The 26,369-nt window shown below is 45.9% G+C and overlaps 1 protein-coding gene across 4 annotated transcripts; it reads left to right on the top strand.

The window, feature by feature from the left end:
* Positions 1 to 1,148: 1,148 nt before the first annotated feature.
* Positions 1,149 to 26,343, top strand: atp13a2 (ATPase 13A2). Of its 4 annotated transcripts, none has more exons than XM_011476653.3 (29): positions 1,149 to 1,317; positions 12,799 to 12,872; positions 13,088 to 13,255; positions 13,415 to 13,473; positions 13,550 to 13,616; positions 13,694 to 13,773; positions 13,924 to 14,001; positions 14,074 to 14,143; positions 14,215 to 14,349; positions 14,433 to 14,499; positions 16,203 to 16,334; positions 17,737 to 17,898; positions 18,778 to 18,888; positions 18,962 to 19,008; positions 19,086 to 19,274; positions 19,356 to 19,562; positions 19,646 to 19,756; positions 20,626 to 20,776; positions 20,845 to 20,956; positions 21,026 to 21,150; positions 21,243 to 21,424; positions 22,027 to 22,119; positions 22,194 to 22,273; positions 22,355 to 22,507; positions 22,591 to 22,687; positions 23,682 to 23,905; positions 23,979 to 24,130; positions 24,462 to 24,634; positions 26,074 to 26,343. In XM_011476653.3, the coding sequence occupies exons 1-29, from the start codon at positions 1,305 to 1,307 to the stop codon at positions 26,239 to 26,241; spliced, it is 3,480 nt and encodes a 1,159-aa protein (XP_011474955.1). In that variant the 5' UTR covers positions 1,149 to 1,304; the 3' UTR covers positions 26,242 to 26,343. The 4 variants fall into 4 exon arrangements, with proteins under 4 accessions (XP_011474955.1, XP_020560044.1, XP_020560045.1 ...); XM_020704385.2 differs by lacking the exon at positions 1,149 to 1,317 and adding an exon at positions 7,087 to 7,902 and having other exon boundaries at positions 26,074 to 26,241; XM_020704386.2 differs by lacking the exon at positions 1,149 to 1,317 and adding an exon at positions 11,009 to 11,836 and having other exon boundaries at positions 26,074 to 26,241.
* Positions 26,344 to 26,369: the final 26 nt, after the last annotated feature.

Below are 26,369 nucleotides of genomic sequence, written 5' to 3'. Positions count from 1 at the left end.
CAGCGGCACACCACAGGGCTGTGTTCTCAGCCCCATCCTATACACCTTGTTCACCCACGACTGTGGACCTCACCCGGAAACTCAACACCTCACAGCTGGTGAAGAAAGCTCATCCGCGGCTGTACTTCCTGAGGAGGCTGAGGATGTTCGGCATGTCCCCAAAGATCCTCAGCAGCTTCGACAGCTGCGTGGTTGAGTCCATCCTGACCAGCTGCATCACAGTGTGGTACGGCAGCTCTACCGCCATGGACCGCAAACGCCTGCAGAGAGCAGTGAAGACCGCGTCCAGGACTCCTTTTCCCTCGTTGCAGAGCATCTACAAACGCAGGGTCTGCAGGAGAGCTGCCTCCATCATCAAGGACCCCACCCACCCGCAACCAGGTCTGTTCACCCTCCTCCTCTTGGGACGGAGGTACAGCAGTGTGAAATACAGGACCCCCAGACTCAGGAACTCCTTAACAGCTGACAGGAGTCTGGAACAACAAACAGCACCTTTGCTCATCCTCATTGTTCACTATTGTTTATCATCACTGTTTTTGCACACTTAGAATTTTTACTTCGCTTTGCTTTAATGATGATGCAAGACTCTGTTTTTTTCCCATTGCCAGTCCTCAGTTATAGAATAACAATAAGAAATCTAACCTCAACAGTTTCAAATATCACTTAAAAACTTACCTTTTAGAATAGTTTCTAGAGCTCAGCAGTTAGTGGCGTTTTATTTAATTCCATTATTTTCATTATTATTGATTTTTTTAATGTATTTTGTAGCTAATTGCTTTTCATAATTTTATGTAATGTTTTTAATGCTGTTCTTAATTTGCCTAGTTTTAAACTTTCTTCTGTCTGTCTGTCTGTCTTTTACTATAAAGCACTTTGGTACCCTAAAGGTTTTGTAAAGTGCTTTATAAATATTCATTCATTCATTCGTTCATCTATTCATTCATTCAGTAAAATTGCTTAAAAAAAACAAACAACTGAAATCCCTTCATACTTTTCTTCTCCTGGGTTCACAGAACCGATTAAAAAGTGTTTTTTTAAAATAAGTTTAAATAAGTTCATGAAATCTTACATCTCAAATGTATCTAGATGAGCGTCAGCAACAGTTTTTTCTCCTTGTTTATGCGTTGTCAATGTGACGTCACGGGCCGGCGTGTTCCTCAGTCGCGCGAGCGATCCTTTTGGTCCGCGCGAGTTGCCGTAGGGAGGGAAGCCGCAGCAGCTGCCTGTTTGAGGAAAGCGTAACTGTTTTTACGTTAAAGAGGGACTGTCACCGACCGGCAGGATGCGGAGACCGTGACCGGAGGATGGACATTATCGGTACGTTCGGTACTTACGGCCTTTAAAAACATTTTTACGCCACAAATCCGCCAAGATTTAGCTAACCGTTAGCTTTAGCGGTCTAGTCTGACTGAGTCTGCGCGAAGGTGACAGATAACAAATTAAGTTATCAGATAAAAAAAAGTCAGGAAAAGGATTTTCACTTCTGGAGTGATTTAGGAAAATAAATCTGAGTTTATCAGGTTTGTTTGAGTTTAACTTCAGAAACGAAACGTTTTATCGCCGCTTTTTCAGTTTTTCCTCCGAAAAATAAACAATAAAACTGTTTACAGAAAAAACAGTCAGAATTCTCCTGATGATGAAACTCAAGGTCTAAAGTAAAATAATGATCATTAAATCTACATGCTTTGTGTTAAAATAACCTTTATGATTCATATGGACTCTTTTTTTTATTAGGGTAACTGGAGATCATTTTTATTGAATACATAAATCCATCGACATTCTTTCATGGTCACATCTTCACCTTCAGGGGCGTAATTCCAGAAAGGATGTTAAACCACCCTGACTTTAACCCTGAACTCTGGCTGAAGTCCGCCTGGGGGGTATTCCAGAAAGCAGGTTATGTAGGTTTGAGGCGAAGGAAGCGGATAACCTCAGCTTTCAGTTCCAAAAACAGTTGTAGCTGTTTTACTGTGTTTTGTCTAGTTATTTGTCCTGTTCTGTTTAATTCTTTCTGCACCATGAGTGAGAGGGAGGAAGAGGATGATGAGGATATTTAGCATCACTAGTGCCTGGAAGAACAATGTTAAGGTCCGAGATATTGGAAAAGACGTCGTGTTTCATGTAGTGTACTCATTTAATATCAATTATTTTATTGTTATAAAAATGAGAATATCTGCAGGCTCAAATTTAGACATATGAGAGTTCAAAAATAACAATAAATGAAGATGAAAAAACATTTAATTGAATTCGAGTAAAATGACATTTAGTTAGATAAATATGTAAATTTGAGTTGTAAAAAAATATTGAGTTGGATAGATGTTAGAAATTAAGTTGAAAAAAATTTAACTCAATTACTTGTTACCAATTGAAGTAATTCATTTAAGTTGGATAATTTATATATATAAATATAGATAGATATAGATAAAGAGATATAGATATCACAATGAAAATAGAAATAAGATCAGAAACTCGTGTGTTTACTTTGTTCTTTTTCTCCAAGCAGAAACTCTTTCTTTTGCTGATGATGCAGCCGTGTTACTTTTTTGATGGATGTATAATCTTCATACGCCGTCATTAAAATCTCAGACTCCGCCTCACTGAAGTTTAGCGCTCTCTTTTTTTCTCCACGTGTTTCCATGGTGACTCCAGAAATCTGTGATCCATTGAGAATGTCTTTATGTACCTGCTGTGCACGTGCATTAACCCAGGGTTACCAAGTCGAGCGTAATTACGCCAACTCATATCCGGTCTTTTGGAACCGACATACCCAGAGTAAGCAAGTTCAGGCGGATTTCAGCCAGAGTTCAGGGTTAAAGTCAGGGGAGTTTAAACATGCTTCCTGGAATACCCCCCTGGGCAAACACCTTTGGGGTTTGTTTTGCTTCTTTAGCTTCTGATTCGTCGGTTAAGGTCAAATCTAAGGATCACATTCAAATGGATCTGACAGGAAACCAACAGTAAAGTCAGTAGGAAACACTTATAGACTTTTTACAGGAGTTACACTTTGATTAAAGGACGAAGATTCTGGTTTGTGAAAACAATCTTCTTGTATTTTTCTTATTGATGACATGTCAGTCGGGTTCCAGTGAGAAAACAATAACACTGAGACGCCTTTATTCAGGTTTAGATGATCCTTCAGAGGATGATGATTTATAAAAACACAGTTATTGATACCAGGAAACAACCCTCAGCTGTTTAGTTTTATTCCTGGAAACAATTCCCTCCTCTTAACCTCCTTCTGTTTCGGCCCTTTTTACAGAACGTTTTACCTTTGGGGTCAATGTGACCCCAGGGATATTTGCCTCCAGAAATTCATTCTTTCATCTTCTAATCTGTTTGTCACCTTTCGGGGTCATGGGGCTGCTGGAGCCTAGCCTGGGCACTTGTGGGCAAAGGGGACACCCTGGAAAGGTCGCGAGTCTGTCGCAGGGCCTCAATCACACACATGCACTCTCACATTCACACCTATGGGCAATTTAGAGTAACCAATCAACCTATGAAGCCTCTTTTTGGACGGTGGGAGGAAGCCGGAGTCTCCGGAGAAAACCCACGCATGCATGGGGGAGAACACGCAAACTCCCCACAGAAAGGCCCCCCCACTGGGGTTCTGGTTCAGGGTCCCCTGCCGGGACTTGAACTGGCTGTGAAGCAAGAGCGCTAACCACTGCGCCACCGTGCAGCCCGCCTCCAGAAAATGATTTACACAAAATTATTAACCAGAATTTTGTGTCAGGCACATTGTTTATTTGTTGAATACAGAAATAACCCCTTGATAATGAAACCTATTAGTGAGTTGACCTGTTCTCTAGCGCCACCATCAGGCCAAACATTTAAATCAGAATTCATGTAACTTAAAAAGTTTTCATACAAATCTTGTCACATTTACTGACAATATTAATGACCACAAGACTATGAAGCCTATTGGTTTTGGTGATATGACCAGCCATGTTGAAGACAAAGTCTTTGTTCGAGCTCTTCATGTAACCACCAATTGAAAATATGGTACTTGAGATGATCATTTTAGAGGGGAGGCATGTGTAGTTGGAAAGACTTGGATTTGATCAACTCACAAGCCTACATTGGATTTTTTTGAATGATAAACATTGAATGGGGTCAAATTGGCCCCAAGGATAATAGGAGGGTTAAGCGTTAGTCACAGTTAAATCATTCTATCAGACTATGAATGGGTCTTTTATCAGACGGTATAGCGACTTTAAGGCTTGACTGGTCGCTGCAGACGCAGAAACAGGCGACTAAAAGCAGAAGCAAGTCTATAGTTTGTATCGATAGGCAATACGGTGGCAGAGAACCGCCATTGCAGCAAAAAAAGAATAGCAACTGAAAACAAAGAAAAGGAAATGCAAATAAAAAAAGAAAGGTTGCAAACAAGATTAGCCTCAACTGAAGTGAATTGGGGATTGATTTGCCGGTGATGCCTCTCAGTCTGCCAACAGCTAACAGCCCGTAGGCCGGCAGACAGAGATTCACTGCAGGAGGAGAAGGCTACCTGCTCGGGCATTCTCTGCTCTCTGCCTGTCCAAAATGTGTTCCTGAGCTTGATGCAGCAGCCGCATGTGGGAGGAGCTTTCAGCTAATATTTTTAGCCTGAACCCGTATTTTGTATTATCCAAATGAGAGAACTACAAATGCATTTCAAAAGAAAAAAGATAGTTTTTTTGTGCCTTTTATCTAGAAGTGTTGTCTTCCATCTGTAAATGGAGACACGGACCGTCAACAAAGTGCACGCTTCGTGAAAAGACCATTTTGTAAAAGTCAATAAAAATTAATAAATGTCTACATTTATATGAGCTGGTTATGAAGACTCGTCATGGTGTTCATGCTACAATAAATACTTTGTGAGAAATGTATTCATATATTAATAGCTCTGAAGCTACTGTCACCAAACTTTCCAGTTGGACAAAAGGGTCGTGATTAGTCAGTATACAAAGTTTGGTGACAATAGCTTCAGAGCTGTTGAGCATTTTTGACCAAATATGATCCATATTTATATTTAAAAAATTCTTAGAAATACACAATAATTTTCTGACGATTTTTATTGTAGTAGGACAGTAAGGTCACTATTACTGTAGTCAGTACAGAAAGTTTGGTGAAAGTTTCATGAGTATCTTCGGAGCTATTGAGCACCTTTATTATGAGTCATGTCTCTATTAAAATGTGAATAAAATAAAGATGGATTTTCTCACAAATATTGATTGTAGCATAAATATGCTGAGACGTCTTCATTACCAGCTGATATAAATGTAGACATTCGTTTCTGAGAGATTATTGATTGATTGCACTTTGTTGACGGTCAGCCGTCTCGCTGCCATGTCTGCATTTACAGATGAAAGACATCAATTCTCAATAAAAGGCAAAAAAAAGATATTTTTTCTTTGGAAATTTGTAGTTCACTCCGTTTTTTAATACAAAATGACTGAAATACTTGCTGTGACATTTGAACGTTCATCAGTTATTGAGGCTGGAAGTGCAAATCTGTGAATATCTTTCAAAATGTATGGAACTGACATTTTTCTTATTTTCATAGCAACAATAATATAGTATTAAAAAGAGGTCCTCTGTTTTTATTTTTGTTTTTCTTCTCCCCTTTCGGGTTAGTAAGGGACAGTGAGCCTTCAAAGTGGGTCACAGAGACACAGAAACACAGTGGAAGCCGCCTTAGTCACACAGGAGTGGGACTAAAGCGGCCGGTACCGGTAGAATCTTTGAATGATCACATGAACCCTCAATGGAGACGTGATTGTTTTTGTAGAACTCTTCATAATAAATGAACCTGATCTCTCAACACCACCTGTGTCTTCCATGCATTGTACATGACATAAACACAGAGCGCTCCATGTAGCGTTTAGGCTAAAAACAGCAGCTGAAAGCTCAGGAACACATTTTTGGACAAGCGGTGAGCAGAGAACGCCTGAGCAGGCAGCCTTCTCCTCCTGCAGTGGATAACAGGTTGTGTCTGAATTCCTTCCCTACTCACTCTACAGCGCGTTCTCCATGTTCTAGTTCTGTCTGAATCTACAATTCCAAAATCCAGAGCTCTGGAAATTTCCCAGACGTCTCCACCAAAAACCATTGTGCATCAATGCTCACTGAATCGGCGAATATATAGACCACAATGCATTGCGTCTGAACACTTTTTGCCAAGAAAAGTATTTAAATATGTTATTTAAATAAACCATCAATGTTTTTATCTTCATAAGACAGTGAGACTCATAAATAATCGTCACAAAACGCTCATATCAATTAGATTTAGTCTGTCTGAATTCCCACCCAAACCTCTAACTACTAAAAAACTAGACAGTGGGACTATGTGGTGTCTTGAATTTTAAAAGCATTTCAGACACAGTGCTCACTACTGTTTTATTTTATTTTTTTAAATATGACATCATTGATTTCACAAAGTTAAAGGTTGTGTCTGAATTCCTTCCCTACTCACTACTTAGTGCACTCTACAGTTTGTTTGCCATTTTGAGTCCACGTCTTCTGAAGATAAAAACGTTGATTTAGTTAAAAAATACATGTTTTTGACAAACATTGTTCCGACGCAGTGCATTGTGGTCTGTATTTGCTAATCTAGTCAGCATTGATGCACACTGGTTTTTCACAGAGACTTCTGGTAAATTTCTAGGGCTCTGGATTTTGGAATTATAGATTCAGACAGAAATAGAACATGGAGAACGCAGTAGATGGTGAGTAGGGAAGGAATTCTGAGACAAACTTTAAATTTGTGAAATCAATTGCATCATATCCGCCGTTTCAGGGCACTACATCGTATAGTTTTTAGTGATTAGGGGTTAGGGTGGGAATTCGGCGTGACAAGTGAGCGGATCGAGCTCCGCCGGCCCGTGGGCTGTTAGCTGCTGGCAGACAGAGAGGTGTCACGGGAAAAACAATCCCCGTTTCACTTCCGTTGTGGCTTTTTTTGTTTGCATCATTTTTTTTTGTTTTGTTTGCATCGCTCTTATTTTTGTTTACATCACTTGTTTTTTTTGTTTGCATCGCTTTTTTTTTGTTTGCATCGTTTTTATTTTTGTTTACATCACTTGTTTCTGTTTGCACCATTTTTTTTCTGTGATGGCGGTTATTTGTGGCGTTTCTTTATTTGCGTTTATTTTTCTTCTTTTGCGGTTGCTCATCTTTTTTTGCTGCAATGGCGGTTCTGTAGACTCTGTAAGAATAAAACCTCCTTGGCAAACTAAGTACTTATATTTATTCTTAACCAAAAAAAGAATGACAGAAAACTCATTTCAGGTTAACAAGATAAATGCATCAGTCAGCAAAAAACACCAGGACCTGGCATCTCCCTCCACACACAGAGCAACACAAAACTCACACACACACCTTCCCTTCAGCTGAACGGATTTCCCAAGATCCTCTCCTGTCTGCTCCAAACTTCCCGCTGCTGTTGGAGTCAAACAGAGTCAGAGTCTCAGCAGGAGTTTTCCAGCATCCACGCTGGTAGAAGCCAGATTCTGCTAAAGTTCACAAAAGATCAGAACTAAACACTTTCAAGAGAGAAAAGTGACGTTGATGAACCATTACAGTCTCCTCATTCTAATGTTTGGAACATGGGAACAAGATCAGAAAAGAGTCTGATGCAATCTGAAACAGGAAGCTTTGATTGACAGGAGCTTGTCAGACCAGAATAGAAACATTTATCAAAAACAAGATTGCAGCTCAGGGTTTCAATGGAAAGAACCCACATTCTGCAGTTCTGACAGCGTCATCAAAAACAGCGAAGTCACCAGAAAGCGTGACCGCAAGAAAAACGCTTCCTATAAATGTGACGAAGCTCCCGTCCTGCTGCTCTCAGACGGGTGGAGCTTAGCTCCAGTGGTGGAGTTGATGAAAGCTGTCAGAGATCAACAGGCAGCTTGATGAAAGGTAAGAAACCCTAATTCTGTCTGCAGGTTGTAGTTTTCTCTCAGGACTCAGATGACATTCAGCGAAACGCCGACACATTGGAGGATTCGGCCAATAGAAGCAGCTTTCACAATTTAATGCAGAACGTTTACTCTCTGGAGAAAACTGTTTTCTTATTCATGGTTTAAAAAAACTGTTTTCTCTAACCGGCAGAATTTCCACAGTTGGTTCTCTTTGGACCTCAGCTTTGGCCTGAATCCATCATCCGATTCAGAACTTTCCCTTGAAAACAGAATCTAAAAATCCAGCTGCAGTTTCAGCCCTGAAGAGTTGAACTTGAATTCTGTTTAATTCAATTCAATTCAATTTTATTTGTAGCCCAAATTCACAACAACAGTCGCCTCGATGGGCTTCGTATCGGTAATTGAAAAAGTTAAACATAGAATCAAAAGGATCATGAATACATAGAATTCAATAGGAAAATACTAAAATGAACTAACAAACTGACTAAACTAAACTGGTCATCCCTGCCCTTAGACCCCCCTTCTCTGTAAGGAAAAACTCCTAAAAAAACGGATTCCGGAAAAAACAAAGAAACCTCAGGGGTGATGAAGGAGGGATCCTCCCCCAGGATGGACAGGCGATTTACCAGAACTCTTAGAGAAGAATTAACTTATCTAAATCTACAACTACATATATAAAAGTCCAGCAGACGAGCTTCATCCAGCCGTGGTTGTGGGGACAGTCGGGGCGCGAGTCGAGCCGGAGACAGGAACCACAGCCAGGTGTAGGAGCAGGAGCAGAGACGAGGTACTCGGTCAGGAACTGGAGCACGGATGAAACAACTGGAGTCTGGAAGCACTCCCACTCCCCAGGAGGGGAAAGAGGGAAAGAGGGACAATACATGAATCACTGCACCAAACAGAGGCATGGAGAACTAAATGATGAATAATGATCAAGAATAGAGGAGAGGAAGAGTAGAAGTAAAAAAAAGGAAAGAGGACAGAACCCCAGTGCACCATAGTTACCCCAGCTTCAACTTCTAGCAGCCTTTTAAAATAAATAGTTATTATTAAGTTTAATTTAAACAAATTAACATTAAGTTAAATAATCTCTGAATACTAACTAGTCTGACAATAAGCCTGTCCAAAGAGGAATGTTTTCAGTCTAGCTTTGAATGTAGAAACTGAGTCGGCCTCTCTTCCATGAGCTGGGAGTTTATTCCATAAGACAGGGGCTTGGTGGCTAAACGCTCTACCTCCAACCGTACTTTGACTAATTCTAGGAACCACAAGCAGTCCTGCATTTTGCGAGCGAAGTGTTCTGATTGGATGGTAAGGGACTATGAGGTCCTTAATATAGGACGGGGCCATTCCATGTAAGGCCTTCTAGGTTAACAGGAGGATCTTGAACTTGATTCTAGAATCAACTGGGATCCAATGGAGCGAAACTAACACAGCAGTGATGTGATCTCTTCTGCTGGTTCCTGCTAACAATCTAGCTGCTGCGTTCTGAACAAGCTGGAGACTTCTTAAGGAACTCTTAGGACACGCTGCTAACAAGGAGTTACAGTAATCCAGCCTTGACGTAACAAATGCATGGATGAGTTTTTCAGCATCAATCTTAGAAAGTAGATTTCTGATCTTAGCAATATTCCGCAGGTGAAAAAAGGCAGTTCTGCACGCCTGAGATATGTGAGCCTTAAATGATAAATCCTGGTCAAATAAAACCCCAAGGTTTCTAACTGTGGAATTGGGGGCTATACTTACACCATCCAGGGAGACTATCTGAGCAGACAGAGCATCTCTGAGGTTTTTAGGACCTAGTATAATGACCTCAGTTTTTTCTGGGTTCAAGAGGAGGTCATTAATTGTCATCCAGGTCTTGATGTCACTGATGCAGGCGTTCAGTTTCTCTATCTGGTCATTCTGGTCAGGCTTCATGGATAAATACAACTGCGTATCGTCGGCATAACAATGAAAATTAATGCTGTGTTTCCTGATTATGTTTCGGGGTAGCATATAAAGCATAAACAGGATGGGTCCTAAGACTGAGCCCTGTGGGACTCCATAGTTAACTGGAGTGCACTGAGAGGAATGGCCATTTACATTAACGAACTGATACCTATCGGACAGATAGGATTTAAACCACTGGAGAGCAGATCCTCTGATCCCTATGTCCTGCTCTAATCTATGGAGTAAAAATGTTTAGTCGTTTTCCGCACAGAAGCTGCTTTGGAATGCAACCCAGCGGGTTCTGTTGGTTCCATTTTTGCTGGTCCGGGTTCTGGTGGTTTGGTTTTTAAGTGATGACTCCTTTCTCAAAAAAGGGCCAGAGTTTTCACAGAGATGCAGCCCAGCAGCCTGTGGACCCTAATGGAGGCCCTAACATTTGCAGAACCCTCTCAGAACCGTCTAATGATGCTGATGGCTGCATGGACGTTTGCTCTCTGTCCTCTGCACCACCAGCTCAGACTTCTCCATCTCCTCCTCTCTGTGCTGACTCAGCATTTCCTCTTTTTGGGGAGCAGGAAGTTTGAAGATGAAACTGAAAGTCTGGACTCCCCCGGTGACCGAAGGAACCCTGCATAGATGTGCTGACGTGAGTCAGAATGTGGAACTGGGTTTTTTTGAGATGCTTCCAGCTGACTGGAATTCCTGTGTGTTGACATGAATCTGTCACGTGATCACCCGACTGTAAGGTGAACGTGAGAATCAGTGCTGACTGGAAAACTGCAGAAATCCAATCTGGGGCTGTTGGTTGAACTGGCCTGGTTAGATCCGAGGGATCACGTGGGTCGGATGGAGTTACTCCACCCTGATCCGCGCAGACGTGATCCTCCTGGATGGTTGGAGGTGGACGTGGTTCCAGCTGTGGTCAGAGGGTCTGTCGGTGCATCCAGGTGTCCGCTCCTCCCCGTGTTTAACCCCCCCAAAGGGCCGCGGAGGTTCGGGTTGGCTGCAGGAGCCGGATAGACCGGAATCTCTGAGGCGCGCGCGCCGCCGCCGCCAGGTGTGCCGGAACCTCACCTGGGCGCGTGGACCGACAGCGCCGTGTCGCTCAGATTTTCGGTCTCTGCATTGCGGTAAGGCTCGCGGGAACGGTTCTGTTCGTACCTGAAAGCGGAAGTGTGGACGTGTTCGGTTTTCAGTTTCCTTCTTTCCTGCGCGCGCCCGCCTCTAAGGAAGCCTCGACAAACCAACATTTCCGTTCGTGGGAAGTTCATGATTTTTCAGGTAACCTTGACCTCGGAGCTTAAACGCTTCAATGCCGCGTGCGCTCACGGGCATCCCCCACGCGCGCTGTGGTGGAAGGTGAAATTGTATCTTTGTGTTTTCTGGATGCTGTATTCTCACCTGTAGAGATCTGTTCCTTCCTGTCAGGATGAAAGCGATCAACTCATAAAAGATTAACCATTTGTTTGTCTTATTGATTATCACTGATGCGGTTGAAAGTATTTATCTAAAAAGGAAACCTGTAAACGTTAAGAGTCTAAGTGATATCTCTAAAGCTGGAATTTCTGCTCTCTTGTGCAGTGATGGAGAACCTGAAGGTTCCATTAGGAACAGAATGGTGGAACCAGAACTGACATCTGCTTTCTCACATGACAGAACCTCCTTCTGCTCATGATCTTCCTCCATAGTAGGGAGAACTTGACAGTCTGAGGATCTCTGTGAACTCTGCGTTCCTGCAGAACAACCTGTTCTCCGTTTTGGTGTCATGTTCTGGGCTCATTACAGCTTCCAGGACTGCAGTGATGGTGACCTCTGCGTCCTGCTGGACCTTCTCAGCTCTGATGTTTCTCCTCAGTGTCTCATGTCTTTGCTAGAATTCCTCCGTCGTAGCCTCTAGTGGTGACCGGTGGTTCCTGCCGCATCAGCAGAGCATTACAGGTGTTCCTGCAGGTGTTCCTTCACCTGGGTCTCTGATCGTGATGCGTCGCTCGTCCTCAGAGGTCAGTGAGAGCAGGGCGGCGTGTCCGTGGGTCGTCACTGTGTTGATGGAACGTCCATGCTTTGAGAGTGATGCGGTCCTGCATGGAGCTTCTTCATCATCAGACCTGTGTGATCGCAGGATGCAGCGTGTGGTCCTGCTCACCCCTCCATGCAGACTGAAGGTCTCATGGAGTCCATCCATCCATCCATCCATCCATCCATCTTCCTTCGCTTATCTGGGACCGGGTCGTGGGGGCAGCTGTCTAAGCAGAAATGCCCAGACTTTCCCTCTCCCCGGCCACTTCCTCCAGCTCCTCTGGGGGGACCCCGAGGCGTTCCCAGGCCAGACGTAGTCTCTCCAGCGTGTCCTGGGTCTTCCCCGGGGCCTCCGCCCAGTGGGACATGCCCGGAACACCCCTCCAGGGAGGCGTCCAGGAGGCATCCGGACTAGATGCACGAGCCACCTTAACTGGCTCCTCTCATTTCAGCCGCTTGTATTAGAGACCTTGTTCTTTGAGTCCTGAACCCAGAGCTCTGGGTTCATGGAGTCCTCTTCAAAAATGGAGAACTCGTTCTGGATTCAGCAGAACCTTCTGACCTTTAATTCTTTGAGCTTCTTCCAGTGTGTCCGTTTGTCAAATGGACTGATACAGGTGACGCGCCGTCGGTGACGCGCCGCAGATGCTGCGTCGTCTCAGGATCGAATTCCTTTATAAGCCTCTTAAGCAGTTTGAAATCAGCCAGAGAATCCTTCCCCCTCCTCTCAGGAACGCTCCGATCTTCTGCATGTCTGACACACGTCTCCATTCCAATCACGACACGGAGGAGCGATTGTCTCCTCTGTTCGTTTGTGTGGGAGGGGCCTAAGAACGGGGAACCGATCTCTGCCAGGTGTCCTTTGTTAATATTGACTCTGAAGGTGTGTTGCAGCTCGTAAACATGTTCCACTGAGGAGCCTTAAGGAGTCTTTCCCGCTCTGCAGGTTGCGTGGAGCCGCACGGCGGGCTCTCCTCGCCGAGCCCACGGCGCCCGCAGCTGAGTCCGGACTCCCACATGGTAAACGTCCCCCCTTCTCCCTCATCTCCACTGGGGCACAGCGGTCAGGTATAGCAGAGGAGGGGGTGGAGCTGTTGCTGTCATAGAAGTCCTCCATGAGCAGAGTGGATCTCTTGGAAGCTCCATGACTCCCATCACCTCCTAAACTTCAGTCTAATCAGTTCTCCTCCGTCCTGATGAACTTCTGTCCAACGTTCCTGTTTCTGCTCCACCAGGAGGTTCAGGGGTATAAGTGGGTGAAATGGCGGGTGTGGTTGTGTCGCCTGGCCGCCCTGCTGTCTTTGGGTCTGCTCCTGCTGGTGTTCCACTGGCGTCCGCGGCTCGCCGTCCTGGCCCGCTGCAGCTCCTGCCCTGTGGCTTCAGCAGATGTTCTACTGATCAGAGTGAGAAACCCATTCAGGTTCCCCTCAGGACTGTCCTTCATGAAGAAGCTCAGAGGTTCTAGTGAAGTTCAGTCAGTAAATTCCTGGTTCCGACAGGCTTCCTCTTCATCTGCGTGATCTTCTGACCGTCTTTCTCACCTTTTGGATGTCTTCTTTCAGGACAGCTGTGGGCAGCAGCACGTGGTGGAGGTGCTCACCGAAGAGGTGGAGGAGGGCAGGTGAGCTTCGCCTTTCCATCTAGCTTTCTGAGCGAGTCCTGAAAACCCGAGCGTGAACTCTGCTCTGTCGAAGCAGCTTGGATTTGTTGGGGAAACTGGACGAGTCTGAATGCAGAGACACAGTCCAGCTGTACAAAGACGAGGTGAGGATGGCGGCGGCGGCGTCTGACGGACGGACACGGCTCTTTCTCCACCTGACGTGGCTTCACCTGTGTTGCAGAAAACGCTGCTCCGGTTCTACGTGTTCGAGGGGCTGCGTTACATCTGGCTGGACAGGAAAGGCGCCTTCTGCCGTGTTAGGTACTGAACATCAGGACCGCTGAGATTTCAGACGTCTGTCTGCGTTTGCTCTGTCTAAACGGTCTCAAAGCCTCCTGCTAAACGGCAGAACAAATATGGAATTGGATCCGTGTGACACGTCTGGACCTTCCCTGTCATTTCTGCCTGCAGTGTCCTCAATGAGGACTGGACCTACAGAGACCTGCACCGCCTCCAGAGGGGGCTGGATCCTCTGGAGCAGAGCTCCAGGTGGGGCACGTTTGAGCAAAGACCTTTTCTTTTTGGCGTGCCAGCAGCGTTTCAGCTCATGTTTGCTTTCAGGAGAAGCATGTTTGGGAGCAACCTGATCGACGTACCTGTGAAGTCCTACATGAAGCTGCTGCTCGAGGAAGTCGGTTGGATTCTTCTCAGTCTTTTCATCCACAACACAGTTTGGAATCTCAAACTTTTTCCTTTTTTCAGGTTCTCAACCCGTTCTATGTGTTCCAAGTGTTCAGCATCAGCCTCTGGATGATCGATGAATATTATTATTATGCCCTTTGTATACTTTTAATCTCCATCGTCTCCATCGGCGTCTCACTTTATGAAACTCGAAGGGTAAGTCTGAATAAAGACTCATTCTGTGTTTTAGTTCAGCATTTATCATCTGATCTAAAGCTAACTTGGACCAAACTCCACAGCAAAGCATCACTCTACGAAACATGGCCCGGCTGGTGACCAAAGTCACAATCCGCAGAGGCTCTGGAGGTATGTGACCCAGGTTCCTATTAAGCTTTTTCAACTGAACAGCTATAAATACAGATGACTGATTTCTGAAACAGGACTAGTGGGAACCAGATGAGGGTCCGACCAGCAGGAGCCCCAAAGAGGTCCTCGCTGTTTAGAAGAACTTTCTTGATTTATATTTTTGGGGCCATTCAGCCATTTTATAACATTTAGCTGATGAACTTTTGCAATAATGGAATTATAAAAGTGTCATATTTCTGTTGACTTCTGACAGCAGCACACAAGTTCCTTTCAAAATAAAAATAACAATATAAAATTGTATTTATACGGCGCCTATCTGGGCACCCAAGGTCGCCTTACAGATACAAAACAATTATAAAATTCAGTAACAAGAATGAAACATTATTTAATGAATTAGGGTGGAAATGCTAGTCCGAAGACTGAGGCAGTCCATGATCCGTAAATCCAAGGGAAGTGAGTTCCAAGGCTGGGGAGCAGAGCGGCTGAATGCTCTGCCCCCCATGGAGATTAGCTGAGCGTTGGGTGTAACAAGCGAGGAGGAGGCAGACCTAAGGGAGCGGGTGGGAGTGGCTACACGGATAAGGTCAGACAGATATGGAGGGCTTTTGTAGTTCATCTGAAGAGGCGCTGGTAGCAGAACGGGTGCGATGTGCACAGTGGGTGTGTGTGTGTGGGGGGGTCTTGTTCTGAGTTCTGGGAGTCCAGGTAAAAGGGAGCTGCAGTCGTCCAGACGGGACGGGGTGAGACTGTGGACCAGAACGGCTGTGCAGTGAGAGAGGGACAGAGACGGCGGATGTTTGGAAGGTGGAAACAAGCGATCCGGATGATTTGATTGATGTGGGCAGTAAAGGAGAGAGGGCTGTAAGGACGACACCCGGACTCTAACCTGTGGGGAGGGAAGGATGGAGCAGTCGTCGAAGCAAATAGAGAAGTTAGGGAGTTTATCTTGGGTGGTGTTTGTTCCTACGATGAGAAGTTCAGTTTTATTGCTATTTGATTTAAGGAAGTTTATAAAAGACTTTGTCTCTGAACAGAAACTAGACAAAAAAGTTCAAACTTTGTGTAATAATAAGCCACTCTGTCACCGATCAAACCTCTCGCCATCATTTAGCGTTTTTTATCTGACGTGTGCGTTTCAGAGGAGCGGTAAAGCTCCCAATGTCCCTTGATTCAGTTTATGTGGTAAAAACAACGACAGTCACTTTTACTGACTGTAAGATCACCTCCGTTTTCAAATCTAAACACAACAAACGTATTATTTATTCAAGGTGTTGGCATTTGTCCTCTGAGCCAAAGATCCACGATGGAGGGACAGAATGTGGCTCAGTCTGGAGGTCCAGGTTGCAGACCCTGAACCTTCCTGCTGTCGGGTGGCGTTGATGTTACAGGAACTTTTTTGAGATCGTTTGGATCTGGAACAGGCTTTAAATATGGTCATACTTTCCCCCCTACATATGAATTTCTCTTAATTAACCAAACGATCTGCAATAACAGGTTCTTTGATGAATTCTGGCACTTTTTAGTTTTCACTAATTATTTGAAAAGTTGCAGAATTCTTCCAATCCAGTGTTGTAATAAGGTTGGGGAAATCATTTTTCTGCATCAAACCTGCTGAACAAGAGGCCTGCAGCTCTTATCTGTTCGTTCAGGACGAGAAAAAGGAAAAAGCCGCTGACCTGGATGCTTGTGGTTGTTCTTCTTAGTGGAGGAAAGCGTGAGTTCGGAGGAGCTGGTCCCTGGAGACTGCCTCGTCATCCCTCAGGAAGGCCTGCTGATGCCCTGCGACGCCGCCCTGCTGGTCGGGGAATGTCTGGTCAACGAGAGCATGCTCACAGGTCGGCCTGCAGGCTTTGTTTCTCCCACTTCCACTGCGTTCACATTTCAGCAGAACGCCATTCATTATCGGTGTATTTGGCATTTGTTTGCTTAAGACAAACTTTAAAGTCATTTAAAGTTGGATAGCTCATCATTTGGCCACTGTTCTTCGTTTTATTGATTTATTTTATCTATTTTATTTTTTGACTGCTGCTTTTTAAAAACTGTGTTTATTTATTTTGGCTTCTTTTAATGGCAAACAGAAAAAAGTCAAATAAAGGTTAAAAGCCCAGCATTGGGTTCTCCGGGGGTCACGGTGTACTTTATTATCCATCTATTAAATTAAATCTTCTAACTCTATAGAACGTTTACAACAAAAACTGCTCCAAACCTCATAATGTGAAAAAATGCCAAACAAAAGGATTAAAAATGAAAGCAAAGCAAAAATGAGGAATTTGTTTTTAAATTAAAAATCTTTCATCTATTTTTCCTTAAAGTCTCCACTTTGATCGTGTTTATAAACAAACAAAAACACAAATCCTAAAAACAACCCTTGAAAATAGATTATTTTAATGCTGGTAATGATTGAAGTTAGGGTCCAGTTTCCGTTCTTTCAGAGCGGTTCATCTCTCATGGTCTCGCCGCTCTGCACATTGAACTGTTTCTGCGTCCTGATTGGCTGTTGACTTGTCCATCAGTCTCCTGTCCAGAATGGGTTCAGTTTGTGGCGTTTACATAAATCTTTGATGGCGATCACATCTTTGTTTTCATTTGATAACATTGTTCTATGAAGGTTTGAACTTTGAGAGTTTAGGAGAGAAAAGTGTGAAAATGTTCACGTCTGTCTGAGAAAAGTGGATAAACTGTGCAGTGAGGAGTTTAACCGCACCACAACATCTGGAAGCGGACCTTACCTGGTGCAGATTCCTTATGGAGCACATCCCACCATGAAGGAGGGAACGCCGGCCGCCGTTTAATGCAATTTAAAAAAGAACTTCGTCAAATAAATGAAAACATTGAATAGAATTTACTATGAAAAACTAAAGGCAATCATTCCGGGTTTGAAAATGACAGAGAAAGAAAAACACAATAAAGAATCTCCTGAAGCTGTCGGATCCTCAGGAGACGACCACGATTCATCTGAATGACTCAACTTTTTACTTTGTTTTTAAAAAACAGATTTTGTCCCTAAAATGACATATTTAAAGAAAATAAGCAGTGAATGGATTTGATGAATCATTTCCTTTTCTATAGTAAATTCATTTGTTTAACGGATTTTTATTTCCTGTATTGATAAGAAGCTTTGAGCTCGACCCAGACCTCAGAACAAACCCGTCATCTGAGACGATGAAGGCCTCTGTTCTAGCCGCGCTTGTTCTGCTGAGTCATCAGTAACTCTGCCGCCGTCTCTCCTGTGCTCAGGTGAAAGTGTCCCGGTGCTGAAAACGCCCCTGCCATCAGGAGACGTGACCTACAGCGCCGACGGCGACCGCAGACACACCCTCTTCTGCGGTACCCAGCTCATCCAGGCCAAAGGAGGGGGGCCAGGGGGCAGCGGAGCTGTTGCCGTGGTTACAAACACTGGTCAGTGGGAGCAGAGGGTGTCGTTTTTGTGGTAACCTATAAGGTCTTCCAAAAAGGGTCTCATGAGGTGTTAGGCCTGTTGTCCTGCTAATGTTTATGTACAGTAAATCTAGGCACCTTCCAGTTTCATCAATGCATTTCTTCAGCTTATTCTTAATTGTTCCATTCATTCTTTCTACCAACCCAGCACTCTGAGGGTGGTTGGCACAGTGATTCTTTAAGTCAATGTGAAACATAGTTCCTATCCTTTTTTATGATTTGATTAACAAAATGAGACCCGTTGTCACTATAGATTTATTCAGGTATACCATACCGAGGTATTTTATCTTTGCATTAAGCTTTAGCTGCTGTTATTGCATCAGGATGTTTTGTTGGGAACAAATCAATCCATTTAGAGAATCTGTTATGACCAGACAGAATTTCTTCACTTTTGTTTAATTCTATAAAGTCCATGTGTAAAACTTGGATGGATGTTGGGGAGTTGGAAACTCCCCCCGTTTTGGTCTAAGATTTCCCTGAGCACTGTGTTTGGCACAGCTGAGACATGCTCTACAAAAATGTTTTGAATAAGAATTCAATGCAAAGGTTGTTTAGCTGTCCCATCACAAACCTGTCAAACTTTAGATGTTTATTAAAACTCACCACCAGTGAACAAAAGTGAAGAAACCTGAAGGTTTCATGAACAAAATGATCATTTTTCTGCTTAAAAACATACAAGAAACACCGGAGAGAAGAATCCTTCAGTGGGTTTCATCTCTGAACCCGGTTCTGTCGGCCACATGTCCTTCACTTCACAGGAAAACCCGGTTGAACCTTTTCCTCAGGCCTGACTTTCAGATCTCAGACCTAAGCGGAAGTGATCTATCGTCTCCCCTGCAGGGTTTTTCACCGCCAAAGGTCACCTGGTCAGCTCCATCCTGTACCCTCAGCCAATCGACTTCCGCTTCTATCGAGATTCTGCCAAGTTCCTGCTCATTCTCGGTTTCATTGGTGAGATTCTCTTCAGGAAATTCGTTTCCAGAGAAGTTCTGAGGTTTCTCTGACCCGGTTCTTTCTGCTTCAGCCTCCATCGGAACCATTTACATCTTTGTGGTCCTCTGCAGAACCAGGGTAAGTTCTGTGGGCCTGGGCGGCCTGTCGGTGCTGAGCAGACCACTGCAGTGCTGCTGCTGCTGCTTGGGTTGCAGGTCACCTGGCTGCAGCTGATCATTAGAAGTCTGGACGTCGTGACCATCGCAGTCCCCCCCGCTCTGCCCGCCGCCATCACCACGGGAACCATCTACGCCCAGAGCAGGCTGAAGAACCGCGGCATCTTCTGCATCAGTCCGCCCCGGATCAACGTCTGCGGGAAGGTCTCGCTCTTCTGCTTCGACAAGGTGAGGGCGGGGCCTGGAGCGGGGGGCCGTCTCTATGCACCGGGCTGCAGGCGGCGCATTTACAGCGTGTTTGTTCTCCAGACAGGAACCCTGACAGAAGAAGGTCTGGACGTGTGGGGGGTGATGGAGGCCGGGCCTGCCGGGTTCTCAGACCTGGTTCCAGACCCCAGACTCCTGGCTCCGGGGCCCCTGCAGTCCGGCCTGGCCTGCTGCCACACGGTGACCCTGCTGGATGGTCAGGCCATCGGGGACCCCCTGGAGCTGAAGATGGTGGAGTCTGTCGGCTGGGTACCAGGACTATTCTGTCCGACTCTTAATCTGCTGCACTTGGAGTCTCTTGTTTGTCATCTGTGCTGTCATCTGCTGGGCAGACTCTGCAGGAGCCGGAGGCGGCGGCTGACGCGCTCAACGCAGAATTTGGAGGCTGCAGAGTTCTGGCGGTGATGAGACCTCCACCTCAGCGGCCTCAGGCCTGGGGGGCTGTGAGTGTCCGCAGCGCTGCTCACTTTCATCTGCGTATGAAATGTCGGTCTTTCATGCGTGATAAACGTCATCCATACATGTTTCTTTGTCGTTCCTCGATGTGCACAGATGTCCATGGAGGGTTTCTGCCGATGGGTCTCTACATGAATTCAGTTTTGAACTGTTCAAAATTCTTAATTACACAGTTTATGCGATTTTTACATCGTTTATACACAATTATTATATTAATCGTATGCGATTGTGCGTAATTTTTGAGATGCACACACAAATGTGTGTCTTTCCATGACCGTTCCATGTTTGTCTAACAGACTTTTCCTGCATGAACCGCCGATGTAGAACATTTATATCACGTCTACGGTGCACACATCACGATAAAATGACGTAACTGACGCACAAATCACTAATGAATTACATATAAACAGCACAATGATTACACGCGGTTCATGTTCTACATTGGTTTACGTGTTCTTTGCGTGTTTTATTCGCTCTTATTCTGTGGTTTTAACGTGGTTTATTCCTGATACATCTGTGAACATTTCATGTAAAGACCACAACTTTTCTCACTTTTCCACGTAAATCCATGTATGACCAGTTTACATCCCTGACACATGCACTACATGTGTGTAGCGCCTGTTTGACACGGCCTTCACTGTAACAACAGGCTCCTATAGCCAATATGTAGAGATTGATGAGCAAACAAATGTTACCCCATTGGCAGATATATTTAAAAATAAGAGAAAAGATATCTGCCTTTTTGAAAACATTTTTTTCTAAAGATTCCGTCTTTGCCGTGTTGACGCATTTCCTTCACTGACAGTCAGGAGGCGCCAGAGCGCAAAAGATTTAAGCTTTGGTTCTCGTCCCTCAGAGCGAGCCGGCGGCCATCGTCCGGAGGTTCCCGTTCTCCTCGGCCCTGCAGAGGATGAGCGTGGTGACGGTGGGCCGCGGGGGGCGCCCCGCTCTGGCTTTCATGAAGGGCTCTCCGGAGATGGTGGCCAGCCTGTGTCGACCCGAAACAGGTTCCGTCACCAATCCTCCTGTTTGTTACGGTTCTGCTGCCGCCCGCCGTGACTCTGCGTGTTTGCAGTTCCTGCACAGTTTGCCGGCAGACTCCACGGCTTCTCCAGCGAAGGACTCCGGGTTCTGGCTCTGGCCTGCAAAGCCGTACGCGCCTCCTCTGACGTGCAGAGCGTGGAACGGTGAGAACCTTTCCTCTTTGTGGGAGCGGACTCTGGTTCCTGCTGAAGCGGCTGGGTTTGGTGTTGCAGGGCGGAAGTGGAACGAGACATGCAGTTCTTGGGGTTGATGATGATGAAGAACCTGGTGAAGGCCGAGAGCCCAAAGGTCATCAACACCCTGAGCCTGGCGCACATTCGCAGCGTTATGGTCACCGGTGGGATCCTGATTCATTTTGAGGATTTTCTTTTCTTCTGAATAAAAAGGATCATTTCTAAATGACGCCGTCTGTTGTCCTGCTCCGTGTAGGAGACAACATCTTAACCGCCGTCAACGTAGCCAGAAGCTGCGGGATGGTGGGGGCTGATGAGAAGGTGGTTTTTGTCACCGCCAACCCCCACAGCACCCAGTCTGCCCCCACCCTGAGGTTCAGTCTGGAAGAGCAGGGAGGCGCCGCCGCCGCTGCAAACCCCCCAGACGGCCTGAGTCAGGTTGGTGGGACGTTTCAGGTTCCTGTGTGCTGCAGCGCTTGCTGTCTGCTGGATTACAGCTGTGTGAGTCTCAAATGTTCTCACATCTGCAGCGTTAAAAACCAGACTGGACCTGATCTGATCCTCCAGTTCCATCATGTGCACGCTCACGTGCACGCTCACGCTACCAGGCGCTTTCACTCGGAGTCAGTCACAGTCAAAGCTGTTCAGCAGAAGCAATTTCCACGTGTCCCTGAACGCATCAGCGTCAGCCACTTGTGTTGCCGTGACAACAGCTCCTCTGAGTTTCTCCAATCAGAAGTTGTGCGAGCTGCGTTTGTGCCTCAAGGACAGGGCAAACGGGGGTGGGCTTCCTTTGTCCCAAACATTTAGTGGGATTTAGATCAAAACACAGGAATCTTCATGGAAACTAGATTGGGATTAAATAATCTGTCTTTTGAACAAAGTCGTCCTGTTCTGGAGAACCCAGTTTCCTGTGGCGGTTTGATTCCGCCTTCAGGATAAACTCTTCCCGTTAACGGATCCGCGTTTGTTAGCTCCGTGAATGACATCCGTTTCCGCGCTCATCACGTTGCCGTTTGTTGTTGTTTTTCCCTTTCCAGCATCTTTATCAGGGAGGCTCCGCCCATCACTTCGCCATCAGCGGCAAATCCTTTGCTGCCCTCTGCGATTACTTCCCAGACTACCTTCCAAAGGTGAGAGAAACCGTCGACCATAGTTCAGGTCCAGGAAAGACGCTGCTGGAAATAAACCGGTTGAAATGTCGCAGGTTTTGATGCAAGCCACCGTTTTCGCACGCATGGCTCCTGACCAGAAAACGCAGCTGGTGACGGAGCTGCAGAAGCTGAAGTAAGTTCCAATCATCTTCATGATCCCTGCCCTCTGCCGATCGGAGCACTGAGGTGGCGCTTGCCTCCTTCCCCTCTGCAGCTATCGCGTGGGCATGTGTGGAGACGGAGCCAACGACTGCGGAGCTCTGAGAGCTGCAGACGTCGGGGTGTCCCTGTCCGAGGCCGAGGCCTCCGTCGCGTCGCCCTTCACCTCCAAGACCGAGAACATCAGCTGCGTCCCTCTGCTGATCAGGTCAGGACGTCCCGGAGGTTTGAAGGTCTTCAGACTCTGTCCCGTTTGTGTCCGAGCAAACGCAAACGTTGGGTTCTCTGCAGGGAGGGCCGCTGCTCCCTGGTGACCTCCTTCAGTCTGTTCCGATACATGGCGCTGTACAGCCTGATCCAGTTCTGCTCCGTCCTCCTCCTGAACACGGTGAGAAGCAGCCTGGAAGTTCTTTCACGTGATAGAATAGAATAGAATATCTTTATCTATGGAGCACTTTTCCCAGAAATAATCCCAAAGTGTTTTACAAAAGGAGCAAAAAATCTAATTAAAACACAGAGAAGTAATAAAATACAATAATAATAATAAAACAAAACTCAGTAAATCGTAGTAAAGCAAAGAATAAATCAAAAGCTCTCCTGAATAAAAAACGTCTTGACCTGAGATCTAAAACAGTCGATCTGACACAACGACCATGGAGGGAGTTCTAAAGACGAGGAGCAACGGCGTGAAATGACGGCGGGCTTTTGGAACGCCTGAAAGATTTTTGGTGGAAGAACTCCAGGATCGGGCCGAAGAGGGCGGGGTTAAAGGTCAGATATGTACGTCGGAGGTTGACCGTGCAAGGTTCTAAAAATTAAAGTAGAACTTTAAAATCAATTCCAAATTTGACAGATAACCGATGTAAAGCAGACAACAGAGCAGTGATGCGTTCACTGGTTCCTGTTAAAACCATCGCTGCAGAGCTTTGGACGAGCTGAAGACGGTTTAGGGAACGTTTGTTAAAACAGGTAAAAAGAGAGTTGCAGTAATCTAAACCAGAAGAAATAAAAGCCTGGATCACTGTTTCCAGGTCAGATCAAGACAGTAAACCTTTTCATTTTGCCACGTTCCTCAGATGATAAAAACATTTTTTTATGTTTGGAGCCGCTGCAGAACCTTCAGAGTGTAGATGAATGGATTTGTTTTCTCAGTTTAACTGACAAATGTGGACAGAAACATAAAAGCTTCATAATCTTCTCTCTCTGTTTCTCTTGAATCTTTTCATCCAAGTCTTTTTGATGACGTGTTCTTCCTTTAGTTGTGTCAAACCTTTGAAGGCAGTAACGGGTTTGGGTCTGAGTTCTTCAGGGTTTCCAGCAGTTTTCCTCCGTTGAATCCAGAAGTTGGACTCGGAGCATAAAAGCTCCTGCTGTCTGTCCAGGTGAAGACCAACGTGGGGGATCTGCAGTTCTTGTTTTGTGACCTGTTCTTGGTGACCCTGCTGGCCATCGTGATGGGCAGGGGGGGCCCGAGCGAGGAGCTGCACCCCTCCAGGCCTCCCGCCAGCCTGCTGGCCCTGCCCGTCTTCGGCAGCCTCTTCATGCACGTCTGCATGCTCGCTCTGGGGCAGCTGGCGGCGTTCTTCATCACCACCTCTCAGGACTGGTGGGTTCAGGCGTTCCTTCGCTCTCAGGAGGCCAAGCTTCCGTTTCTCCTCACGGAAATGTTTCCCCCGCAGGTACGTCCCCCTCAACTCGACCGTGTTCGGGACGGCCAACCTGCCCAACATGGAGAACACCGGCGTGTTTGTTCTGTCGGGTTTCCAGTACGTCATGATGGCTGTGGTGGTCACCAAGGCGTATCCTCACAAGAAACCCCTCTACCATAACAGTGAGTCCTCACGGGGGATCCCATTGGGAAGGAAGGGGGGGGTAGCCCCTCCCCTCTGGCGTTCCAAACAGGAAGTGGCTCCAGGAAGCCAAAATCCCACAGACTTCTGTAGAGAAACAAACAGCTGTTCCTCAGTCATTCTGTTGGTCAGAAGAACCGTTCTGGATCTGATTCCTGATAATCCTCATTTTTTATCATCGTACTTTTTCTGTAGTTCAAGTTATTCAAGTTATAAACGGACCAATCAGATTCCAGCAAAGCTAGACTTGTTTCAAATGGAGCTCCGTGATTGGACGTGAAGGTCTGAGCCTCTCCTGCCGCTCCTCTTCAGAGATCTTCCTCCTGGTGTTGTTGATCCACTTCGCCGTGATGCTGTGGCTGGCGCTGGAGCCCGGACCCGTTTTTGCCGGGCTGCTCCAGCTGTATGACATCACCGACATGAACTTCAAGATGCTGCTCGTCGCCGTGGCGGCGCTCAACTTCCTGGTGTGCTTCGTTGCAGAGGTGAGCCAGCTGGAGGTGTGACTTCAGACCAGGAACAGCAGTTTAGTGCTGAGAAATGTGGTCTCTGCCTTTGAAGCAAATATTTTAGAAACAAAAGTTTCAACTAAACAAAAGCAGCCAAAGTTCTTCAGGGAAAAACTGGTCTTCAACCGTCTGAACGTAAAATTCAAATCCTTCAAATGCGCTGCATCAAATCTAACCATAAAATAATTACAGACTGGATGATCTTTGGACATTTCTACATTTAAAGTACTTTTTACTTTAATATCTTTACTATACATGTAAAGTAAATGTGGCAGGCAGAGGGCCCCTTGATTGAGATGACCTGGCACACCAGCTGCTTCATCAGCAGAGGGCTGATAAAAGCCTCTGTCAGTAGAGGTTCAGACAGACCTGCTGCTTCCAGGTGTGCAGGTCCAGCAGGTGGGCAGGTCCAGCAGGTGGGCAGGTCCAGCTGGTGTGCAGGTCCAGCAGGTGGGCAGGTCCAGCAGGTGGGCAGGTCCAGCAGGTGGGCAGGTCCAGCAGGTGGGCAAGTCCAGCAGGTGTGCAGGTCCAGCAAGTGGGCAAGTCCAGCAGGTGTGCAGGTCCAGCAGGTGTGCAGGTCCAGCAGGTGTGCAGGTCCAGCAGGTGGGCAGGTCCAGCAGGTGTGCAGGTCCAGCAGGTGTGCAGCCTTCGGCTGTGTGTGGGGCCCTAACCATAGCCGGGTAGCTTTGTGCTTTGTTCACCTCCAAGTTGCTGCTGCACCATTCTTATTGTTACCAAACAATACCCTAACCCTTTTACAAAAATCAATAAACTTCCAAATCTTCAGTCTTCTACCAAACGTAGGGCAGCATTTAGGAGAGCAACCAAACCTCATTTATCAATCTCCCTGGTCAAAAAATAAATCTTTAAATGTAAAATTCCTATTTTTGTGCATTGATTTTAAACAATCCTCTGTCATACAAAAATGTCAACTTTTATTGTGGAAAATCTGGTTTTAAATATATTTTGGAAAATGGGCATAAAAATAATAATCGAGCAACAAGAATTTCCAGCATTTTTACATTTTTCTGTAAAGATTTAGTTTGTTTTTACCGTAAAAAAAATGCTAAACAAGATAGGTTAAGAGTTAAAAGATAAAATATTTGAATGGTGAACTTCAGGGTCTGAGATGACGTTAGTATTCTCCACCTGCTGTGCTCATGTTTGGAGGGTCTTCTGCTCCCTTAAGCCTCTTTCAAACAGGGACCTTCAAAGGGATCTGGATCCTTGCTGGGGGATCGGGACCCTCATGAGGATCTGGACCCTTGCTGGGGGATCGGGACCCTCATGAGGATCTGGACCCTTGCTGGGGGATCGGGACCCTCATGAGGATCTGGACCCTTGCTGGGGGATCGGGACCCTCATGAGGATCTGGATCCCCGGCACAGGAAAACCTTGTCCTGATGTCTCTGCAGATGCTGGTGGACCTGGGTGTCTTGAACTGCCTCCGTTCTCTTTGTGGAACTCGTCAGTCCAAGAAACAGTACAAACGCCTGAAGGTCCTTCTGTCCGACCCCTCGTTCTGGCCCCCCCTCAATCAGACGCTGGGCCCCACGGACCACACAGCCATCTCCTGCAGCTAGCGTTTGCCTTACCCCACATGGGACCACTTTCCTTCTGGGGTTCCTGCCCCCCCCCCTTCAAAAATGAAGTTCTTAATTTGCAATAAACTATTTATACACAAACTGCAGGCGTGAGTGTCATGGTTTGT

Source organism: Oryzias latipes, chromosome 7 (genome assembly GCF_002234675.1).
Source record: "Oryzias latipes chromosome 7, ASM223467v1".
Taxonomy (NCBI): domain Eukaryota; kingdom Metazoa; phylum Chordata; class Actinopteri; order Beloniformes; family Adrianichthyidae; genus Oryzias; species Oryzias latipes.
Note: the sequence above shows the minus strand (reverse complement) of the source record. Positions and strands in the feature narration are given on the sequence as shown.